The sequence below is a fragment of the Neopsephotus bourkii genome, unplaced genomic scaffold, assembly GCF_033783945.1.
Source record: "Neopsephotus bourkii isolate Nb327-2 ecotype Australia unplaced genomic scaffold, CSIRO-AGI_Nbou_v1 NB_272, whole genome shotgun sequence".
NCBI classification, from domain to species: Eukaryota; Metazoa; Chordata; class Aves; order Psittaciformes; family Psittacidae; genus Neopsephotus; species Neopsephotus bourkii.
Genome location: NW_026900781.1, coordinates 9,564,629 through 9,583,578, shown reverse-complemented (window position 1 = coordinate 9,583,578; position 18,950 = coordinate 9,564,629). Strand labels below are relative to the sequence as shown.

The 18,950-nt window shown below is 42.5% G+C and overlaps 1 protein-coding gene across 1 annotated transcript in view; it reads left to right on the top strand.

Moving 5' to 3' along the window:
* Window positions 1-18,950, top strand: part of BMP6 (bone morphogenetic protein 6) — a 90,785-nt gene that overhangs the window by 48,807 nt on the left and 23,028 nt on the right. The window contains exon 2 of the mRNA XM_061346533.1: window positions 15,281-15,473. Coding sequence (XP_061202517.1) covers window positions 15,281-15,473 — 193 coding nt within the window. The remainder of the gene's footprint in view (window positions 1-15,280; window positions 15,474-18,950) is intronic.

Here is an 18,950-nt window from a genome sequence, read left to right as displayed (position 1 = left end):
ATGCTAAATGAGCAGTGAAGAGAAGGTTTTTAAGAGGTTAAATAGATTTTGGGCTAAATAGATTATGCATTATTTGATCATGTACTTTCTAGTCTTTCTGAATGTCCGCTCCTGTACCTTGTGATGTGAATGGTATTTCCTTCAAATGCAAAATTTTGTTACAGTTTTCTGCTATCTATAGGAATGCAAAATGAACTCTAAATAAATGGAAACTTTCTATTAACTACATAGACCAAAAAGCAGATGTCAGTCTTTAGTTGGTGGAGGTGAACAGCCAAATAAAGTTCAGCCAATTTTATTGGGAAATGAGGAAAATCAGGTAGAATATTTTCCAGTATTAAATTGCCTTGCTTGTCCAGCATGCTACTGGTATTAAAAATATAGATTTGTTACAGATGCCAGCAAAATGTTTCATATTGTAGAGAGAAGAGCATTGTGAGGGAAGCTACAAAATAATTTACATTCTGGTTTCCCAAGGTCTTTCCAAGGTATTTTTTTAAAACCAAAAGCAAATAGACTTGTGTTTGGTTTTATGTCAGAAGCAAATACCTGCAGTCGGTCAAATGACTTGGAGAGAGGTTGCTTTGTGGAAAGGAGTTTTCATGAGACTCTTAACAATGACTCAGGAGTGGAAAGGGGTTTTCATGAGACTCTTAACTTAGCTGTTACAACTTCGTGAAAGGTGTGCCTATCACATCAGTTAGATAATTTGTCCTATGGAGCTTTTAGTTGAGGAACTATTTAGACTGCAGTACTTCAAATAACTGAAGAGCATCCAGTATAGTTTTGGTTGCGCCTTCTTACTCAAGCAGAGGCAAGAACTTCTGTGTTTCTGATAGCTGTTTTGGCTTGACTGAGCTCTTTGTGAGTTACCTGAAGGGCTTAAGTGTACTTTTGGATTCTACCTGGCAAAGCAACAGCCTTTGATGAAACCAGGCATGTTTCCCTGAGCCCATTCTCTTTGCATGCTCTGATCTCCCTTATGGGTAGTTTCATGCAACACGATGCAAGTGCTGTGATCCACCCCTCTATCACCTGTGTTCTGCAGGAAGCTGGGCTTGAATTCCTGAAGAACCCTCTGGAAAGGACCTTTCTGCTTCTGTCCATAAAAGGAACTACACATAGTGCTCCATATGCCTCCACACAGAGGACTAACCTGTCCTAGTGCTGGTGATATTTCTACCTGTTGTGATACCAGTGCCTTGAAAGGACAGTGCCACCCATACAGGCCAATGCTGTTAAGCTTTTTGGCCAAGGGATTGGTGCTGTTTTGGAGGAACTGACCTCTACAGCACTCAGTCCCTCTGCTGATCTGCTCTCCCTGTGGGTGTAGGACTCTCCTCAGTGGAGAGAGCAACCCAAGGGAGCACGCAGTGCTGCAGCTGGGCTGTAGGTTGGGTTGGGTGCACATCTAGGGACAAGATTTTGTTTTCTGCTGAAAAAGAGTTTTCTCTGAAGGAGAAGTGTTTCTCAGGAGCAGGCTGATTTCATTAAAAAATAATCAGTTATACAACTTCAGAATAAATTGAGGTGAAATTAGTCTGGAAAAGAGAGGCGAGAAAAGACTCTTTCTTCACTTCCTTTCTTTGGATTTTATTAGGAAAAGTGTTGGAGTGGGCTTTCCAAGGTGCCTTGAGGCTAGTGACCATGAGCTTTAGCAGACACTGAGGCTGAAATAGCGTTTGCATGGTCTGGCCCTACTGTGGAGTGAAAGTGGTGGCAAAAGCCTAAAGGGCAGCACTGGAAGCTGGAACTTGCTGTAGGGGCTTGGTAGCTTTGCATTGAATGAGGAAAGCAGAAAGAAGGTTGTTTAATTTGCAGATCATTCAAATCATCCTATTGCCTATGGGAAAGTCATTTCCTTGGAAGGTGCTGAGCAGCATCAGTCTGTGTGCAGAGATGATTCCCCTCTTGAAGGCAATTAGAGACAGGAGAGGGGAACTCCATGCCAGAATTGGAGGGTTTTCAAAGACTTTCTGTCATACCTCCTTCTGTGTGCAGAGGACAGTTGAGTTTCTTAAAAACTAAATAGTCATACTGCTTCAGACACCTGTCTAAAGACTTAGACGTTGACACAGTACCCAAACAGGATTTACTTGTAGCACACTGAGCCAAATCAAATATATGACTGTGGTAAATCACAGGTAGTATTAACCTTATCTCAGGTCAGTCAGGCTGTTAGTTATCAGACCACTGGCGATGCCCAGTGCCTTTTTGAGTAAGATGCAGCTTCAGTAGGTCCTATGGCAAATGATGCAATGGATGCAGGGTAGCTATCCCAGCTGCTATTGCTGCATTGGTGCTGCTCTTGTCACCATGAACAGTTATGAATAGACAGCAGAATGTCAGAGTAAAAATACTTTTCACAAAATTGAGCCAGAAGTATGAGGTTAAAATACATATTCAAGAAGGTCTGTCAGCTTTGCTGTTGTTGAGCATCAGCTTTTTTTAATATTCATAATAAAATCTTGTCTTTGAACATGAATATTTCTTCTCACTAAAAATATCTCATTGTGGGGTTTCTGTTTTCCCTGATTGAAAAAGAAAACAACAACCCAAAATCCAAAATATTAAGAGCATAATTATGAGAAAAGAATTTCTAATGGAAATACTTATTAGAAAACATATTGTATTTACCTGCCTTTTTTAAAGTTGCTGGCCTTATCTCAGTGCCTATGGTAGAGGCCAAGAGTTCTGTTTCACCCACACTCTTTCTGCCTCAACCGAAAGCAGAGTTGCTTAAGCTTCTGATTTTTTCCACATGGTAAAGGCAGAAACTTTGTCTTCTTCCCCATAGAAGAGATTTTCTAACACTGAATGGAAAGATCTTCTAACACTTTGAATGGATGCTATCCTCAGTAAGATAAACCTTCTATCTAAAATATGTTCCAGCTCAGATTTTCCTCTGATGGAAAGATATGGAGTGATTCTTTCCGTGCATTTGGATAACAGGGTGAGAAATGATGTTGCTAGAAGCTCTGCAGGATTTTGAAATACAAAGGCGTTGTTATTCAGGTTTAGGTTTGGTTTTTTTAATGTCTTTGGATGAAAAGCTTGGGTCAGAAAGAGTCTGTGAGGTTATATATATCAACACCTCACCGAGACATCAAGCATGTGGAATTCTATATTGCAGTGATTATGCTCTAAAGAATGCCTGAAAGAATTCTTGTCAGCTACCCAAACAAGTGCACGTATATCAGGTAGTCACTGGTCTTCAGAAAACAAACAAAAAAGTCCCCAAAAAAGCCCTCCTTGGAGTTGGCCTATTTCCTGTAATTTTCTAACTCACGTAAAGTAGCCAGAATCTGTGGTCTGGACTGGTTTGTTCTGCAGATAATTTTTTTTCTTGGGGATTTACAAACCACAGAGAGTTGGAGTGGATCAGAATAAATATTTGCTCATGCACCTACTGATTAGAGCTTTCAAAGTCCCAGTCTTGTTACAACACACATGTGAGCATTAGCATTCAGGTAGGTTAGGTAAATACAAGGGGTTTCCTCTCTACCCACTTCTCTCCTTCTCCCCCCTCCCCAGTTTCAGTGTAATGGAGACAACACTTTAAATATGGTGTGTTTTTCTTTTGGTATCCCCCTGTATTTTCTGCCTGGCGATTCTCTGAGAGACTGTTATTGTACCAGAGAGCACATTTTTTAGAATCATTTTTATCCCCCTCCCTTAGTATTGAACATATTATTACTCATTGTGGAGCACTTCATCACTGCCATTTCTGATTTGGAGCTTTCTCCAAGTATGATAGTATGATTAGCTGCAGCTAATAACGTCAATTATACAACATTTAGGTTCCTGATACTCTATTTTGACTGGAGGAAGTTCTTTACTAGGACATGCCATATAATTAATTTCCCTTTTTGCATATGCAAGTGTATAAAGCTTTAGCCCTGCTGTCTCTACCCGAGAACAGCAGTAAAAACATTCAGTTACGTGAGCCACAACCCCACTTGTTAGGGTGGTTTAGCATTCAGGGGTAAAAGGGTTCTAGTAAATGTGCATTAGAAAGGGGTTTGCTTGTCAGATCACCTTCCTGTCTGTATGTTTGTAAAAAAAGTGCATTGAGGTGCTAGACTGATCCAAACTTTGTAATGGTTGATGGTTTTCTTATTAAAACATGGAGCAAAACCATCTAGGTATGGCAGGTGTCTCCTTGGAGTCTTGCGAACACTGTCACATCTATAGCATTATCATCCTGCAGTAACTTTAAAAATGAAAAGAAATAATAGATTTTAAAGGCCCAGACAAACCCAATGTGCTTGTCACTGAGTCATAAACTAAAATCTGTGTCTGGGCAATTCAGTTGTTGACAATGAAAGATAAAAGACTCAATTTGAGATGAAAATTTGAAATTGGTTGTATTTATTTCAATCAAGATCTCTATATGTTTACTAAAGGTTGAAGAGTCTTGATGTTTTTCTTCAAGGATGGCATGTGACCAGTGAAGGCAAGAGAGGAGGGCATTACTAACAGACAAGGAGTGGAAAAATTAAATCAGTGACGACAAGGCTGGGTTGGGTGGGGCAGAGAAATACTGGGATAGCCAAACAGCCGCACATGAATCGCAGAGTGTGAAGATAGAGAAGCCAAATATCTAAAAGCTAATTTGTGAGCAAGCGGCTCTGCTGAGAATCTTAACACCTTCTCTTTTCTCTTTGTATCCAGGAACCTGGTTCCTTAAATGACCACTATTCAGGAAAAGGGTCAAGATAAACTGAAAGCCAGAAATGCCTACATACACTTGGTTGACTTTAAACCAGCGAGATTTACTAGTTTCCTACTTGTTAACCTGAGGACTTGTGGGGTCAATTTATGTGCTGTTACTTTAAGACCATTTGTATGTAACTTTAATTTTTAAATGCCTAGAGCCCAAGGATTGCTTTGTCTATTTGGTGAGAGTGAGGGAATGGGGGGGGAGAGAAAGGGGAAAAAAAAGTAGAACTTGGCAGAGGTTGTCCTGTTTCCTGCTGGATGAACTACCCAGCTATGCTACTGTATTAAAATGAGTCCAACTATGTGGAACTAAGGATTATTCCACAAATCCTCCTTTAATAGTTCTTTAAATGGTGTTTTTCCTTAAGTTTTACTTTTTTCCCTAGGATTTCCCAACCTGATCGGGACTTCCCCATTTTTCCCAAAGCTCTGCATCTCCCTGGCTTTTGACTGGGCTGGGCACCCATGCTCCACAGCTGGGAAGAGGAGCTGTGTCCCCCACGGTCCTGGTGTGGGGCTGCGGCCACTGATGGCTTTATCAGATGAACAGAGACATTCCAAGTATGCTTCTGGTCACTGGGGGATATGGGAATATAAAAAATAATGAAAAAGGAAGGCTTAGAGAACAGCTGTTAAGCAAACTGGGGCTTTTTGTCAACTTGTTTTTTTTTTTTTTTAATTTCTTTTTTAAAGGGTGAAATTCTTTACTCCTGTGCAGACTGTTAAAGATGTGTGATGCAAGTTTCCTTTCTTTTTAAATGCATGCTTTGAAAAGCTGAAAAGCTGCAGGTTAGGTAAAACTATTAATGACAATTCTGTGACCTCTGCTCCATCTGCCCATAGCGGCTGCAAATTTCTAGATGTCTGATGGCTGCTTGGCTCTCTGCAGCATCGTTATATTGGTTGACAGCAGATGAGATTTCAGAGGTAAAAAAGTCACCTCCCAAATTGCAGCCTGCTGGCATGGCCAGTGAACAGATGAAAAAATAGGATTTCAGTGGTTTGATAGGGCAGAAGACCTCTGTTTTTACGACTGAGGCATGCCAGGAACCCACTTTGGTTGATCCTGGCTGCATTCCTCCTGTGGAATAGAGGACAATGTGCCTGGAGTTCATCCTGTCTAAACCCAAATCTGTGTGGCGATAAGCAGAAGGGCTTATACCATGGTGCTTGTTAAGTGAAGGCTCTGGGGACATAATGGGTAGGCTTCCCCCTTCTGCTTCCACAGTTGTCTGCTTCTGATGCGTACAAGGCAGATGGCAGGGTGGGAAGAATCAGGGTGGCCAGTGCTGGGGCTCCTTAAATCTCCATTAGAGAGGGTTGGCTTTGCTTGAATATCCTCCTGTCCCCAGGGCCACATGTGATGCCATGTAGGTCTTCAGAGCTGTGGCATCTTCTTACCTTGACTCTCCTGGAGACCATTTGCTTTGCAGCCATGATCATGATTTTATTCCTTTAATTCCTGCCATCACTTTCTACCCTTTGTAGGTGCAGGGCTTTCTCTTTTCTCATGTCTTCTCTTTTCTCTGGCTGATACCAAGTCCAGTGTCCTTTGTGCTCTCTCACAGAGTACCCTGCCAGTTCCCCGTGGTCTTTGGTGGGTCTTTGGCTGGATGCTGTTTAACACAGTCCTTTGAAATTGGAGTGCTGTGTAAAATACTCAAAACTAAATAATAAGTGACACAACAGCATTTCATGGTGTCCTCTGGAGTCATATCCGTGATGCTGCCGTTAACAGTGTGGTGGTGTAGACTTCAGGACAGCATGATAAGCTGAAGCTCAGCTGATTTTTTCTGTGTATCGGTGTCTCGAGTGCTGGATTAAACCTTTTCAATAATTTATAAAAAACTTAAGCACTCTGGGCAGAACTTTTACAGGGAGTGATTACACTGTGTTCAGGAGGTATCTTTTTCAACTGGGCTATTAAAGGAAAAGCTGAAACTTGCCTGTGATGCTAAGAGATGAGTGTTCAACAAAATGAAAGCGTGCAACTTACCTTTCAAGCACTTTTATGTCGCCAGCTTTCTTACTTGTTGGTTGATTCACAGTCTTACTGATGAGCACAAAACCTCCCCTGTGAAAAAGGCAGAGAGGGAAAGGCCCATGAATTAAAATAAACCAAAACTTTCTCACTTTGTACAACCTTGATTTTGAAATTTAGCTCAAACGTGCGAGTGAATTGGTTTGGGCTGCCTTAAATTCCTGCAGAAGGGCAGATAATTTTGGGAGATGACGCAAGATAAGCCAGGCAACTGCTACACCATGTAAAAACTCCTGAAAACGTTTCCAGACCCACTCAGTGCACCCGGGGCAGCTGTGCACTTCCAGGGAGCTGTGTGCCGCTGGCCATGCCAGCAGGAAATGTGGCGTGACCTGTGGTGAGCCTGGAGGGTGGGAAACGCTGCGAGCAGAACATTTCCACGGGTGGCTCTAAGCGTCCCAGGCAGTTACTGTGTGGGCATGGAAGCAGGAGTAAACATAAAGCCAAGGAAGCAAACAGGAGCGGAGCATGCTTTTCCCTCCACGTGTGTAGCTGCGATGTGCTTCCCATCGTGTGTCCCTGCTCCCAGGCTGACAGCACTGCTTTCTTCCCCGAATGCTGTTCTGCGTGCCTGAAACCTGGCTGTGAAGTAGAAATGGTTTTTGGAAAGCATAATATTATTTTAATCATAAATTATTTGGAAATGCAATCCAGAAATAGCTTCAGATCAGTTCTTCCAGAGGGGTGTTTTTGCAGTCGGGGTATTTATCGACTTCTCAGTGGGAACTGCATTAATATTGCCACAAAAATGCAAACAGTAGTGCCTTTGATAAAGCAATTTGGCATCTCTTAAGCAGAAAGATGTTTTGTTTTCCTAAGATACAACACTGTTTTCAGTGCAGGGACCTGCCGTATGTGCCAGCATATGGAAAGAAAATACCGTTTTTGTTAACATTTGTGTTTGGAAGCTGTGGGGAGAGGACGAAGGAGGCGGCTGCCTTTGCGGTTGCAGAGTCATCTCTGTTATTGCTAGGGGACAGCACAGGAAGCCCAGAAGCGAATACTGGTTGCAGAGATGCCGGTGGCCTCCAGGCAGTCTCCTGGGCTTAGCTTCCCTCAGAGCGTTGTACCAAAGGCTCTCCTCCTCCTCACATTCGCTTTAGCAATTCCCATCATGTGCCGGAGCAAGGCTGGTCCCCACTGCCGCCTGCCTCCCCAGTGCAGTGTGAAAAAGCTTTACTGGCCATAAAGTAGGCATCTTTGTGGATACTGGAAAAATATCTTTTAGTACTTTTTGGTGTCCCATGGGTACTGCATGTTTTGTTAGTGCATTATTTTGATTTTTAGACTGCCTTTGGTTCAAGAATCCTGAAAGGAAGCTGTTGTGCCACTGTTTTAATCTGATTTTATAAGCCGATTCCAGCTTGATTCCCAGCACAAAGAAACAAAGAGGAGCTCATTGTATTTTTTTTTCCAAAAGTGAAAGGTCCCCCTCCTTTGAAGATTTTTACTATAGAGTTTTATGTTTAGAGAGTGATTTACTATTGTTTAAATTTAATCTCCATAATTACAGTGAGATTGGATTAATGATGGGCTATTTTTCTGGGTCATTATTTTCTGGCACTCAGGTATTGAGCATAAAGACAGGTCTTCATTGGATGTAAACTAGCATCTCTCCAGTGAAGTTAGTGGAATAATTCCACTTTATATTGTGGTGGCCCAGATTTGATATTATAGCTGTTTCGAAGAAAGCACCCTTTTGAAGTTTGTTGGCCTTGAATCTGATTATTTTTAAGTTGTCTTGAATCTTCTTGTAGTTGCATTATATTTATGGTAGCACAGCTAGCTGTTGTCTCTAGCCCACATCAGCTGGTCCCACACAGACCAACAAAAGGTGCAATGTCAGATTCAACCATAAGCATCTTGGCTTTTTTTCCTATTTAAAACGTGCTTTTTAGCCCCAAGAGTGCAGGCAGGAAAAGTTCATTACCGGTGAGCTTTGACATGCTCTTCCAGTGGCAATGTCTGAAAAGCAGAGGGAAGGACTGCTCCTTTTTTGAAATGAGCTATATTTGCTCATTCTAGTTTTCAGAAGGGAGTAAAGAGGGAAGGGATCTAGGGAGACCTCGTATGTAGGAGCAGGAGGAGCAGCAGGCAACACACTTAATATAGGTAGTGGATTTAGGATGGCGCTGCAGTGGTATAGAGTGCATGTCTCTTTAGGCTGGTATCCAACTGACAGTGGCATATACTATATGTATGCATGAAAACCAGATACATCACATCAGTGATTCTTTCCCTTATGCATCCACTCTACTTCCAGGAGCCATCTGTTTTTGCTGCCTGATTTCTGCAGGTCCACTCACAACTTAACTTGTTTCCTTGTTAAACCCAGAAAGTAGCTGTGAAGCCTTTTAGTCTTCTGTTCTTTCCATTTAAGATGTTAAACTGGTATTTTGTACTCTTTGGGTTGTTCTCTTTGCCCTTTTTTACACAGTATTTAGGAAATACTGCTTATTTTAGTAATAAAGGTCAGCTTTCATCTTTACTAGTAACACCACTTATCTAGTTGTGATGATCAGCCAGTGAGGTGGGACTCTTACTGGGAGACTTGGTGTCCTTCTTAAAACTGACCTAATAGGTTTGGAAGAATACAGACAAGCCTTTAGACATATCCTTGCTATCTCTGCATAGTATAAAAAGCATGTGCTGCAGGTCCCATCCACGTATATGCCTGTGTCTGATAGTCTGGATAAGCACTTTTTATGCAATAGAGGGAAATTGTAAGACCCAGATGAAGCATGAGTGTTGAAGTCAGGTTGGACTTCCTCAGACTGGATGTATGAAAGGCTTGCGTGCCTGAAAGCGCGTTTTTCTGTCTCCCCCTGTTGTGTGTCTGTTAGTCTTAGGAAAGTACTGCTAACTTCTATATTAATCCTGCCCTATACGTTGATTCTTACTGCCTTTTGCTGCTTTTTACAGTAATTGTGGCAAAGGTTGAGGGATTTTCTTAAGCTTACATAAATTTTGTCCTGTGTAAACTATTGATAGTTATTACTGAAGAAATTCTGGTGATGGAAGCTGTAAGGTTGCAGCAGTAGATCGATTGTATATGTACATGGTCCTTTTATTAAAGGGTACTGTTGGAGCTGTGGTAATGCTTAAAGTATTTGAGGTGTGATCCACCACTTCATTGCTCCAGATGTGATAAATGCCACTGACTTAATGGAGAAATTGGCGACGTAAACCAGAAATTGCCTCTGCACTTACTATATGGCTGTGGTGGTGAGTCTCCCATTAACATCTCCAGTTTTCAGGGGCTTTTTCATTTTATTAGGTGGCGATCATGTATGAAGGCTGAGAAGAAATGAATGGGAATGGCTTATATTTGTACTCAAATATAACTTTTGTACACATGTGAACATGTGTGCAAAACTCATAAGCAGGCTATGAATACTTTCTATGAAGGTTGCTTTTGCTGGAGTGAAATTGCAGTGGTCCTGAGAAACCAAGTCATCACTGAAGATCTTGGGGTGCAAAAGACTCTTCAGAAGTTTCAGTCTTGCTGGAGACAGGATGAATACAGAACGTCCCATCCCAAATAATCATACCTCATTCATTTGCAACCCCACTCCTTCTCTGCCCCCTTCAAGAAGGCAGGTTGCTGTGGAAATTATTAATATAAACGATTTATTTAAAAATTATTAAAAAAATCATTTTGGACCTCTACGTTATAAGTATACATATTAGTATTTTTGGCATAAGCTCCTAGAGTACGAGCTAGAGACTTTCTTAAGCCACCATTGAGATTCTCACCTGAGCACCTGGCCTAACACAGCTGAGGGCTGGAGAAAACCACCAGTATCACAACATTTGGTACTGCTGTTCTGAGTGAAAATTGTGTTTCCTCGGGAAAGATGGTTGTCCTGTTATTTCTGCATACCGGTTACTTTAGATCAAAAAAGATGCTGAAAATTACTATGCATGAGGAGAGTTTATTTCCATGACTGTCATTAGGGTTATATTTCCTTTGGTCCAAGGTGATGTGACACAGTCAAATGGAAGTTTATTGGTATAGTTACCAAAATAGATCCATTGTGTTAATTTTGTAATTAATCTGTGAGAGTGTGTGCAGTGTTTTTAAAGTAACAAGTATTGTAAGCAGTATGTTATTTTTAAACCAAGGACATTTTGTGCTGAATTTGGCTATTGCAACACTGGGTTAGAATTAGAATACACAAAATTCAAAACCACAGTAACCCTAATTTTGCCATTCTTGCCTTTTTAACTGCTTGACAATAGTGTTGTGTTTGTATAGTATTTAAAAATATTTGTTAAGGGGAATGTAAAGGGCTACTGGCAGGCTTCTCTGTTAACTGTTTGTGCATGCTCAGCCGCCCTGCTGTAATGAAAACTCTGGGGCAAGTACTCCCAATGTCTACAGCTCAGACCCTGCTTGTCATTGCAAGCGAAGGAGCAGCCGAAGCCACAGCTAGGGTGAAGGCAGAGATCTGCACAGTGGGGCTGACAGTCTGTTTTGCTGAGAGGACAGAACACCCACGATGGGCTAAAACTTCTGGTTACAGTCTCCTTTCCCAACTCACCCTGATACGTGCATACCTGGATCTATAGTATCTAAGAGCTACTCTGTCAAATGAGTAATAATGGTCAGGATAATATAATCTGACCATGAGGATGAATTTTATACAGCTGTAGTTCATGTATTGACACTACAATCTCTGGTTTTGCCTGGCTTTGTCCTGACATTCCAGCCACCACTGGGGAGAGGTTATGGGAGGCCAGTACTACACAGGACTGCTTGCTTTCAACCTGCCCTAGCTGTGAGCTGCTTGATTTTCCCTGCAAGGGCTTTGTGCAGCTGGAGCATGGACATGTCCATCTTCAGACAGAAATTAGCTTTGGATTTCATGTGTCACCCATCAGACTGACCTGTATGAATTCATGTGGGAAGAATACTACTTGGAAAGCAGCTTGAGAAATTACTTCTCCTTTTTACTGTTGCCTTGCGTTTTGGCGTGTGCTGTCTGCATTTTGAATACCAGGTCATCTGATGCATTGTATCGTGATAGCAATACAGACTGGGTAATCCTGGGAACCAGCAGCTCCGACCTTCCCTTTCCAAATTTTACTGTTCTAAAACTTGACTTCTTTGTTTAAAAATGAACAGTTTCCAGGGGGTAAAAGCCCCCAGAGAAGATCTGTTGGCATTTTATATTTTTAAGCTGTCTTGCTGAATGAAAACAGTTAATTATTAACTTGATGGGGTGACAATGAGTATATAGAACTTAAATATCTCACCACTCCCACAAAGAAAAAAAACCCACCGCACCCTCCATTGTATCATGGGAAGATACATGGCCAGAAAAACTTTCCAACTCGTTAAACTTTTATACTGGCTTCATACAAGCTTAATGTAGACTTTTTTCCATCCTGTGATGTTGTAGGGATGCTTCTGACTGCATCTGAGGAGCTCACCATCAACTTAACAGTATTTCTTTCTGAGCATGCCTTTCCTATAATAGAAAAAAAGCTAAATTACACAATCTGAAGGATTAAAGAAAATAAGGTTTCCTTGTTTGTTCCAGGTTGTTTATTCTGCCAAGCCTGACAATGAAATCAGTCTGAAGGTTTCTCCTGTAAGCAGTTTAGTCAGCTTCTGTGATTGTGTGGGGCATTTGGACAAGGGCAGGGATAAAGGAAGAAAGTTTTAAAAACAGGAAAATACTATTGTAAATATATGAGGCAAGTTATAAACTGGAAAAGGGTACTTGGAGTCAAGCATCATGCCTGCTGCTACTTCTGATGCTCTGTGGTAGATGTTTTGTTGGGATTTCTTCCTTTTGTGGCTTATGTTTCACTTTTTTGAAGAAGCGTGTGGGAAAATCCTGATTTAAAGGACTGAAGTCTGGCTATATGACTTTTAAACTATGTATTTTGTAGTGGAGGGGAGGCTGCTGTAGCTGACTTGAGGGTGGAAAGGAATAACAAGAAGTGATGTTTGGGCTTGTTTTGAGCCCTCTGCCAGGTGGGACAGCTCTGAGCTCTCCCTTGTGTGCTTGGAGAGGCCACGTAGCATCTCACCGCGTGGGGCTGTAGCTGGCAGAAAGTGTCAAATATTCCCTTTGCTGTTTCTGCCTGGTGTAATTTTAGTTTTCCGGCACCCTGATGGAGCTTTGCTTCTTGCCCTGGCAGTGTCCTTCCCCTTGCTCTTCCTGATCCTCCTTTATCATGTTCAGCTGTGAGCCCACAGGTCAGCTTGTCCCCGTGAAAGCACGGGAGGGTACGTGGGTTTTGGCTGGTCATTACACCCGCAACCAAGGACTTAGCAAGTTCTAAATTGAGAATTGTTGCTTCATGCGCGTGTCTTTCCAAACCCATGGATTTAGACATTCCCTCACCATTAATTACATCCTCTCGTCTCATAGCAGCAAGTAGAAAGGCTAAGCTGGGCATGTCATCCTGCTGCAGGCAGATGAAGGTAGTTTCTTGATTGGTTGCTTGCAAGTTTCTGACAGTATGTGGCCATGCAGTTCTGGGAGGTGCATCCTGCAGGGCTTGCCCCAGGATAGGGAGTAACCAGGCAGTTCAGGCCCCTTCTGAGAGGGTGTGCATTTGAGTGATACCAGCCAGTCTGGTATTGCCAGAATCATTCTCAATGAAAAGCAGGGGCAGGTGCTTCAAAGGTGAGCCCAGATTGCCAATAACTGGTGGTCAGCTAGGTAATTCCTAGGTGGCACTGGAAAGTGAGTGGTACCTTCATTTGCCTTGGTGCAATCTCTGATGGAAATGCTGGTTTCACCCCTCATTTCTGTAAGCCATAGGGTCCAGTCACCTGTGTTTGTCAGTCTTTTGACATCTAAACTGCTCAAACAGATGCAATGCACGACTGCCAAAATTGGCAGTAGCATCCGGCTCTGACAGCAATTTGCAAGTCTGCCTGTTTGCCCCATGGCAGCTCTTAATGCAGCATTTCCAAGTGCAGTGTCCCACTAAATGCTCGGCAGCAGTCACGCGGAGGTGAAAAGATTTCCAGGCAAGCTTCAAAGAGAAGGATGTGACTAACTGTCTCATAGGGAGCCAGGACGTGGACCCAGCCAGATGAGGCAGCTCACATGAAAGGGCTGCCAAAGGAAAGGGAGAGGACACAGACAAAACTGGGGCTGGGGGATGAAGTGGAGCAGGCAGTAAGGAAGGATAGAAGGGAAAATCTCCATGGGCTGTTCCCAGCAGCCAGGAGACGTATTGGCTCTTCAAGGAGGCAACCTGTAGACAAAGCAACAAACCTTAAGCTTGCTGTCCATACGTTGTTCCTGGCTGCACTGCAAACCTCTGGTGCCTGTCCTTGGACAAGTCACTCTCCTGGTGACTCAGTATCCCAGCTGTAAAACGGGTATTGCTGCTTACCTCATGGGATGTTGTGAGGGTGGGCTCATGGATGCCTTTGCAGTTTGATGTATTAATTCGGGGGGGTGGGAAGGGGAGGAGGGCAACAAAAAGCAAAGAGACAAACTTCCCTCACCACCTTCTCTTCTGAATGTAATCATGTCCCTAATGACAATATAATGACGACTTATTCATCACTGAGATATACTCCTTCAGTTGCACTGGTGGGAACAGTTTTTTGGCTTCATTTTTTTCTCATGAGGGTTTTAAAGATGTAATTTTGTATGTTTATGTAATATGTTAATGTTTTAAGCAATTTCTAATAGAAAATTAGAAGAAACGATGAACAATAAATCAAAGTCAGGTTAAACCGAGATGTAATCAAGTAATACAAGAGTGGAACTAAACGTATAATTTGCAAAGGGAGCCTCAAACAGAGAAAACACAAATCCTGAGGCCTGAAGAGGGAGGGGTTCTAGTTTGCATCTGTCTTAAACCCGATACCCGATAACGTACCTGAGGAGGTCTAAGACCAGAAAGCCAAAGGGGTCACTCCACCTCAGCTCGCCGATTCTCAAATAAGCTTCTGCAATAGGAAGGGGATCTCTGGTTTACTTTAACCCTTATAAATGTCACATTAATCTTATTCTGTTCACATGCTAGTCTGATGGCTAACACACAAAATCAGGAGCCAGCTAGGGCAGTTAGGGAACTGGGTGACCTGCTGCTAACACTTATTTTTGTCTGTGCCTGTGTGTGCTAAAGCAAAATGGAAATAATTGTCTCCTCTTTCGGAAGAGGGATGCGAGGCCTAAAGAAATGCTGTAAAAAGCATGGAGATCCACAGGTGGAAAACCCTGGGGTGGTCACAGCTTCAGATCACAGGAGCAAAACACACGGTCATATTTCACCTGTCAAAGCTGGCTTTGCTTTAGAAAACAGGAAATCTCAAAGGCATTGGCTAGGGAAGAGGAACATTCATCTCTTCTCAGTAGTGTATTTGAAAGGCTTTAACAACATAAGCTTTCCTGGCACTAGCCGAGCTATCTTTGGAGAAGAAAATAGGATTGTTGGAGTTTGTTTTTTGTGAGGAGCAGGTGGCAGCATGTGGGAACCTGTTGTTGTTAAATTTTAGTCATGGTCCCTTTTCCCTTTTCCTTCTCCCGTTTGCAGTTGAGTACGACAAGGAGTTCACGCCTCACCAGCGGCACCACAAGGAGTTCAAATTCAATTTGTCTCAGATTCCGGAGGGCGAGGCCGTCACAGCCGCTGAGTTTCGCATCTACAAGGACTGCGTTGTGGGGAGCTTTAAAAACCAAACCTTCCTGATCAGCATCTATCAAGTGCTGCAGGAACATCAGAACAGGTACGCAGGAAGGGGCTCGCTCTGTGCCACCAGTTGCTGTCCTGGGGAAAGTTAAGCTTGCACATTCACGTTGAGAGGACTGCTAAATAAATACCAGGATTGTTCTCATTAATGCGGTTCTGTTATTTCCCTGTGGAAAATGGGCATGGCAGAGTGCAAAATGGACCTTGGCTGCAGAAAGTCCATGGTATTGTAGTCCATGTGTTGTCTTTAAATAGAACAAGAATCTGCTGTGAGGCAGTAGATTTTTAAACCAAAGTTGTTATGCTGGCATTGCTCGTGTACTGAAATACATCTGTCCTCTTTCAACCTAGTACTACTGCATAAATAAAGCATAGCCTGTTTGAAAAATACTGGCAATTACTGCAGACTTGACCTGCATTCAGCTGGACTTACATTTAAGTAAATAAAGCAGAAGAAAATTCAGCATGCTGACCACAGGTACAAAATCACTCCTGGGCTTTCAATGGCAGTGGGGGAGGCAAAAGACAGAGGCAGGGTAGGAAATCTGTTGCAAAAGTCCAAACGAGTGTAAATGAAGTAATTAATCTAAAAAAGGTGATGTTTAGAATGAGGGAATCACATAAGGCTGAAAGCTGGAAACAAAAGTCAATTAAATGTCAGAGTAATGCTGTGGTACTAAAGTGTTTCATTACTTCTGCTGAAAAGTGTCAGCACTGTAACTGTTTCTTTTCTCTCTGAAGGTTTCCTGGGGATTAGCCTTTCTGATTCCTCTTTCTACATCCTTTCCATGGATATCATTTTGGGGGAATCTGCCTTTGATTTGCTGTTGTGAGGACAGCATCAAGTAGCTGGTGGTTGTTCTGTGGGGGGAGTGTGACATCTGGGCAAATGGAGGGAAATACTTGGATATATAGGCGATGGGAAGAAGGTGTGAATTTTAGATGATCAGTGTTCCCTTTGAGCTTTGAGCTGGGTTGCTGGAGTGCCTCCTTGGGTAACGTACGAGCTGGTTAACATGTTACATCAATGCCCACGCTTGAAGAGCTGGTGGAAGTCTGGATGGTCATGCACTTCATAGATGTTAGCTGTATTGTTCATTTAGAGCCACACTAAATAAAAAATGGTGAGTGTTGGTCTGGTTTAGATTTCACAAGTAGAGATTCTGCTTCTGCAGCTGGAGGAAAACTTCTGCCAAGTGTCTGGAAGCGATCGATATGCTGCTCTGTGATGGTCACCAAAGCAGGGCACAGAGTAGGAGAACTGTCAACTTTTATGTGTATATAGCATTTTTTCAGAGTAAAGTCAGCAAGCACTGTGGGAACAAGAATAAAGTACAGGATATGGCCCCTAACGTACCCTGCTCCTAAAACATTTGTGAACTCTTTTTTCTAAAAGGGGCTGTATGCAGCAATGATGCTGGCAACTGGTATCTTTGTTTTGAACACCATGCCAGAAACCTGCCAAAATTGTACTGCATTGTGAAGCTGGGATGCATGTCCTATGGCACTGGGTGCTATGGCATCTTCAGGTCCTGGGTGTCATTGAGTGCTAAAGAGCTCCCTTCAGAGAGAGCAGAGGTGTCAGCTCACGTGGGGATCACCAGGGTGGTCTCTCTCCAGAGTCAGCGAGTATTTCAGGTCTTTCAGGTCCCTTCCATCGTGTTCCTCCTGCTGCTGCTGGCTTTCATGGTGAGGGGATCCCGCTGTTGGGACTGGGAATCATAAAGCAGCTTCCTCCAGGTCCAGACTGCCAGCAATTCACCGTCCCTCCTGACATAGGCTTAGGCGTGAACTGCTGACCCAGGGATGAGTGTCTGTAGTTCATTACTAACCTCTGACTCATCCAGTCCCTGAAGGCTCCCTTTCTGTTTCTTTTTCTTCTTTATTTATTTATTTTTACTGGTGGGAAGGAGGGAGACCTTTGGCTAAAGAAACTTGTGTTTCGGATGAGTCTAAAAGGACTTGTCACATCATCTGTGCAGAGGTGGGTAAGATGTTGCTCACAGATTCTTGCAGCTGTAAAAAGGATGTGCCCTTTTCCACCCTTTTTAGCTTAAAGGACTCTTTCATGTACATGTAAAATACAAAACCACATATGAAAACGTGTGCTTGTGTATAACTAGATGCCTGTGTGTGTATTCTCTGTATGTATCTAAAAGTGTATATTTATTGATAGTCATTTATATTAATTGTTGTGTATATATTAAAAGTATACAGCTGTTAAAAGACAGATATTAGAAGCTACTTACCACTTTCATTTTTACCTTCAGTTGAGGCTCTGACTCCATAGGCTACTGCTGCTACAGATTGGAACGTGCAGCTGCATTGGTGACCTGGGTGGGCTTTGGCCTGTAAACATTCTTGAAAACAAATACTAAAAACTTGTATCTAACTGTTCACGTCTATCTCTGCAGGGGGGGGGAATGCCTCAGATTTTTCTGCTATGTCTTAAGGAGCTTTATTCAGCTCATTTGGGCTTTGATTATCAGTTCACTTACATGCTTTCACTGGGGGTGGGGAGGGAAATCCAAAGTGATTTTTTCTCCTCCTTTTGTCTCAGTAGATTAATGTGGAAGATAATGTTTTCTTTTCCTCTTGAGAACACTAGAAGGTTAAATTACAAGAGGAGCAGCACTGGGTTTTTTGAAGGAACTTGCTAAATATTTGTAAGGCTTCTGTTGCATTTTAGCAGATATTTTATGATCCAGAAAATAACAGCTGCCTTTGACTTAAAAAAAGATATACTAAAAAAAAAGTTGTGTCACACTTCCTTTGGACAGCCTGATATTTCCTGGCATTTTATGACATTTTATTGCATAAGGAAGAGTCTGTACAGATCTGGAAGTCTCGCTGGGGATCTAGCAGGTGAAACAGAAGGAGTTGACATAGCACATTTTTCCATCTTGTTCTGCTGACAAATATTCCTTCTGGTCAGGAAAATTAGTCTCTGAAGGCCACAGAAAGTGCCTGTTCAGTCAACATTGGCAGTCTTCATAGAAAGGTCAAAGACACCATGTTAATCTTGGCTTTTATGAGGTTAACAGTTGTCTGAGGCGATTATTGGTAGCTAATAAAATACTTTTGGGCACAAATAATATTTAACAGGGCAGCTGGCATGAATGGATTTAAACCAGCAGTCTGCAACAGAAAGGCAGCATGCAGCTCTGAGGGAAAACATATAAAGAAAAAGAAACCTGCCTGTTCCTCTCAAAGAAATGAGTTTGGGAGGGCAGGAGATAAGAGGAAGCTTCAGTACATACAGATCTTCACCAAAGCTCGGAGACTGGACATATCCCTTGGCTGCAATTAAGTGTAATGAAGTGGCTTAATTCAGTATTACTTGAGCAAAGGGAAAAAACCCCTCATCTGGACAGTAACAGCATGAGCGTGTGACTCCAGCCCAGATGTGCGTGCTGCTGCATGGAATTGCAAGGCACTGCTGGCTGATCCCTGATGGCTAAAAACAAAACCAAGCCTGAGGCTAAAATTTCTTGCCAGTTACTGAATTATCGAA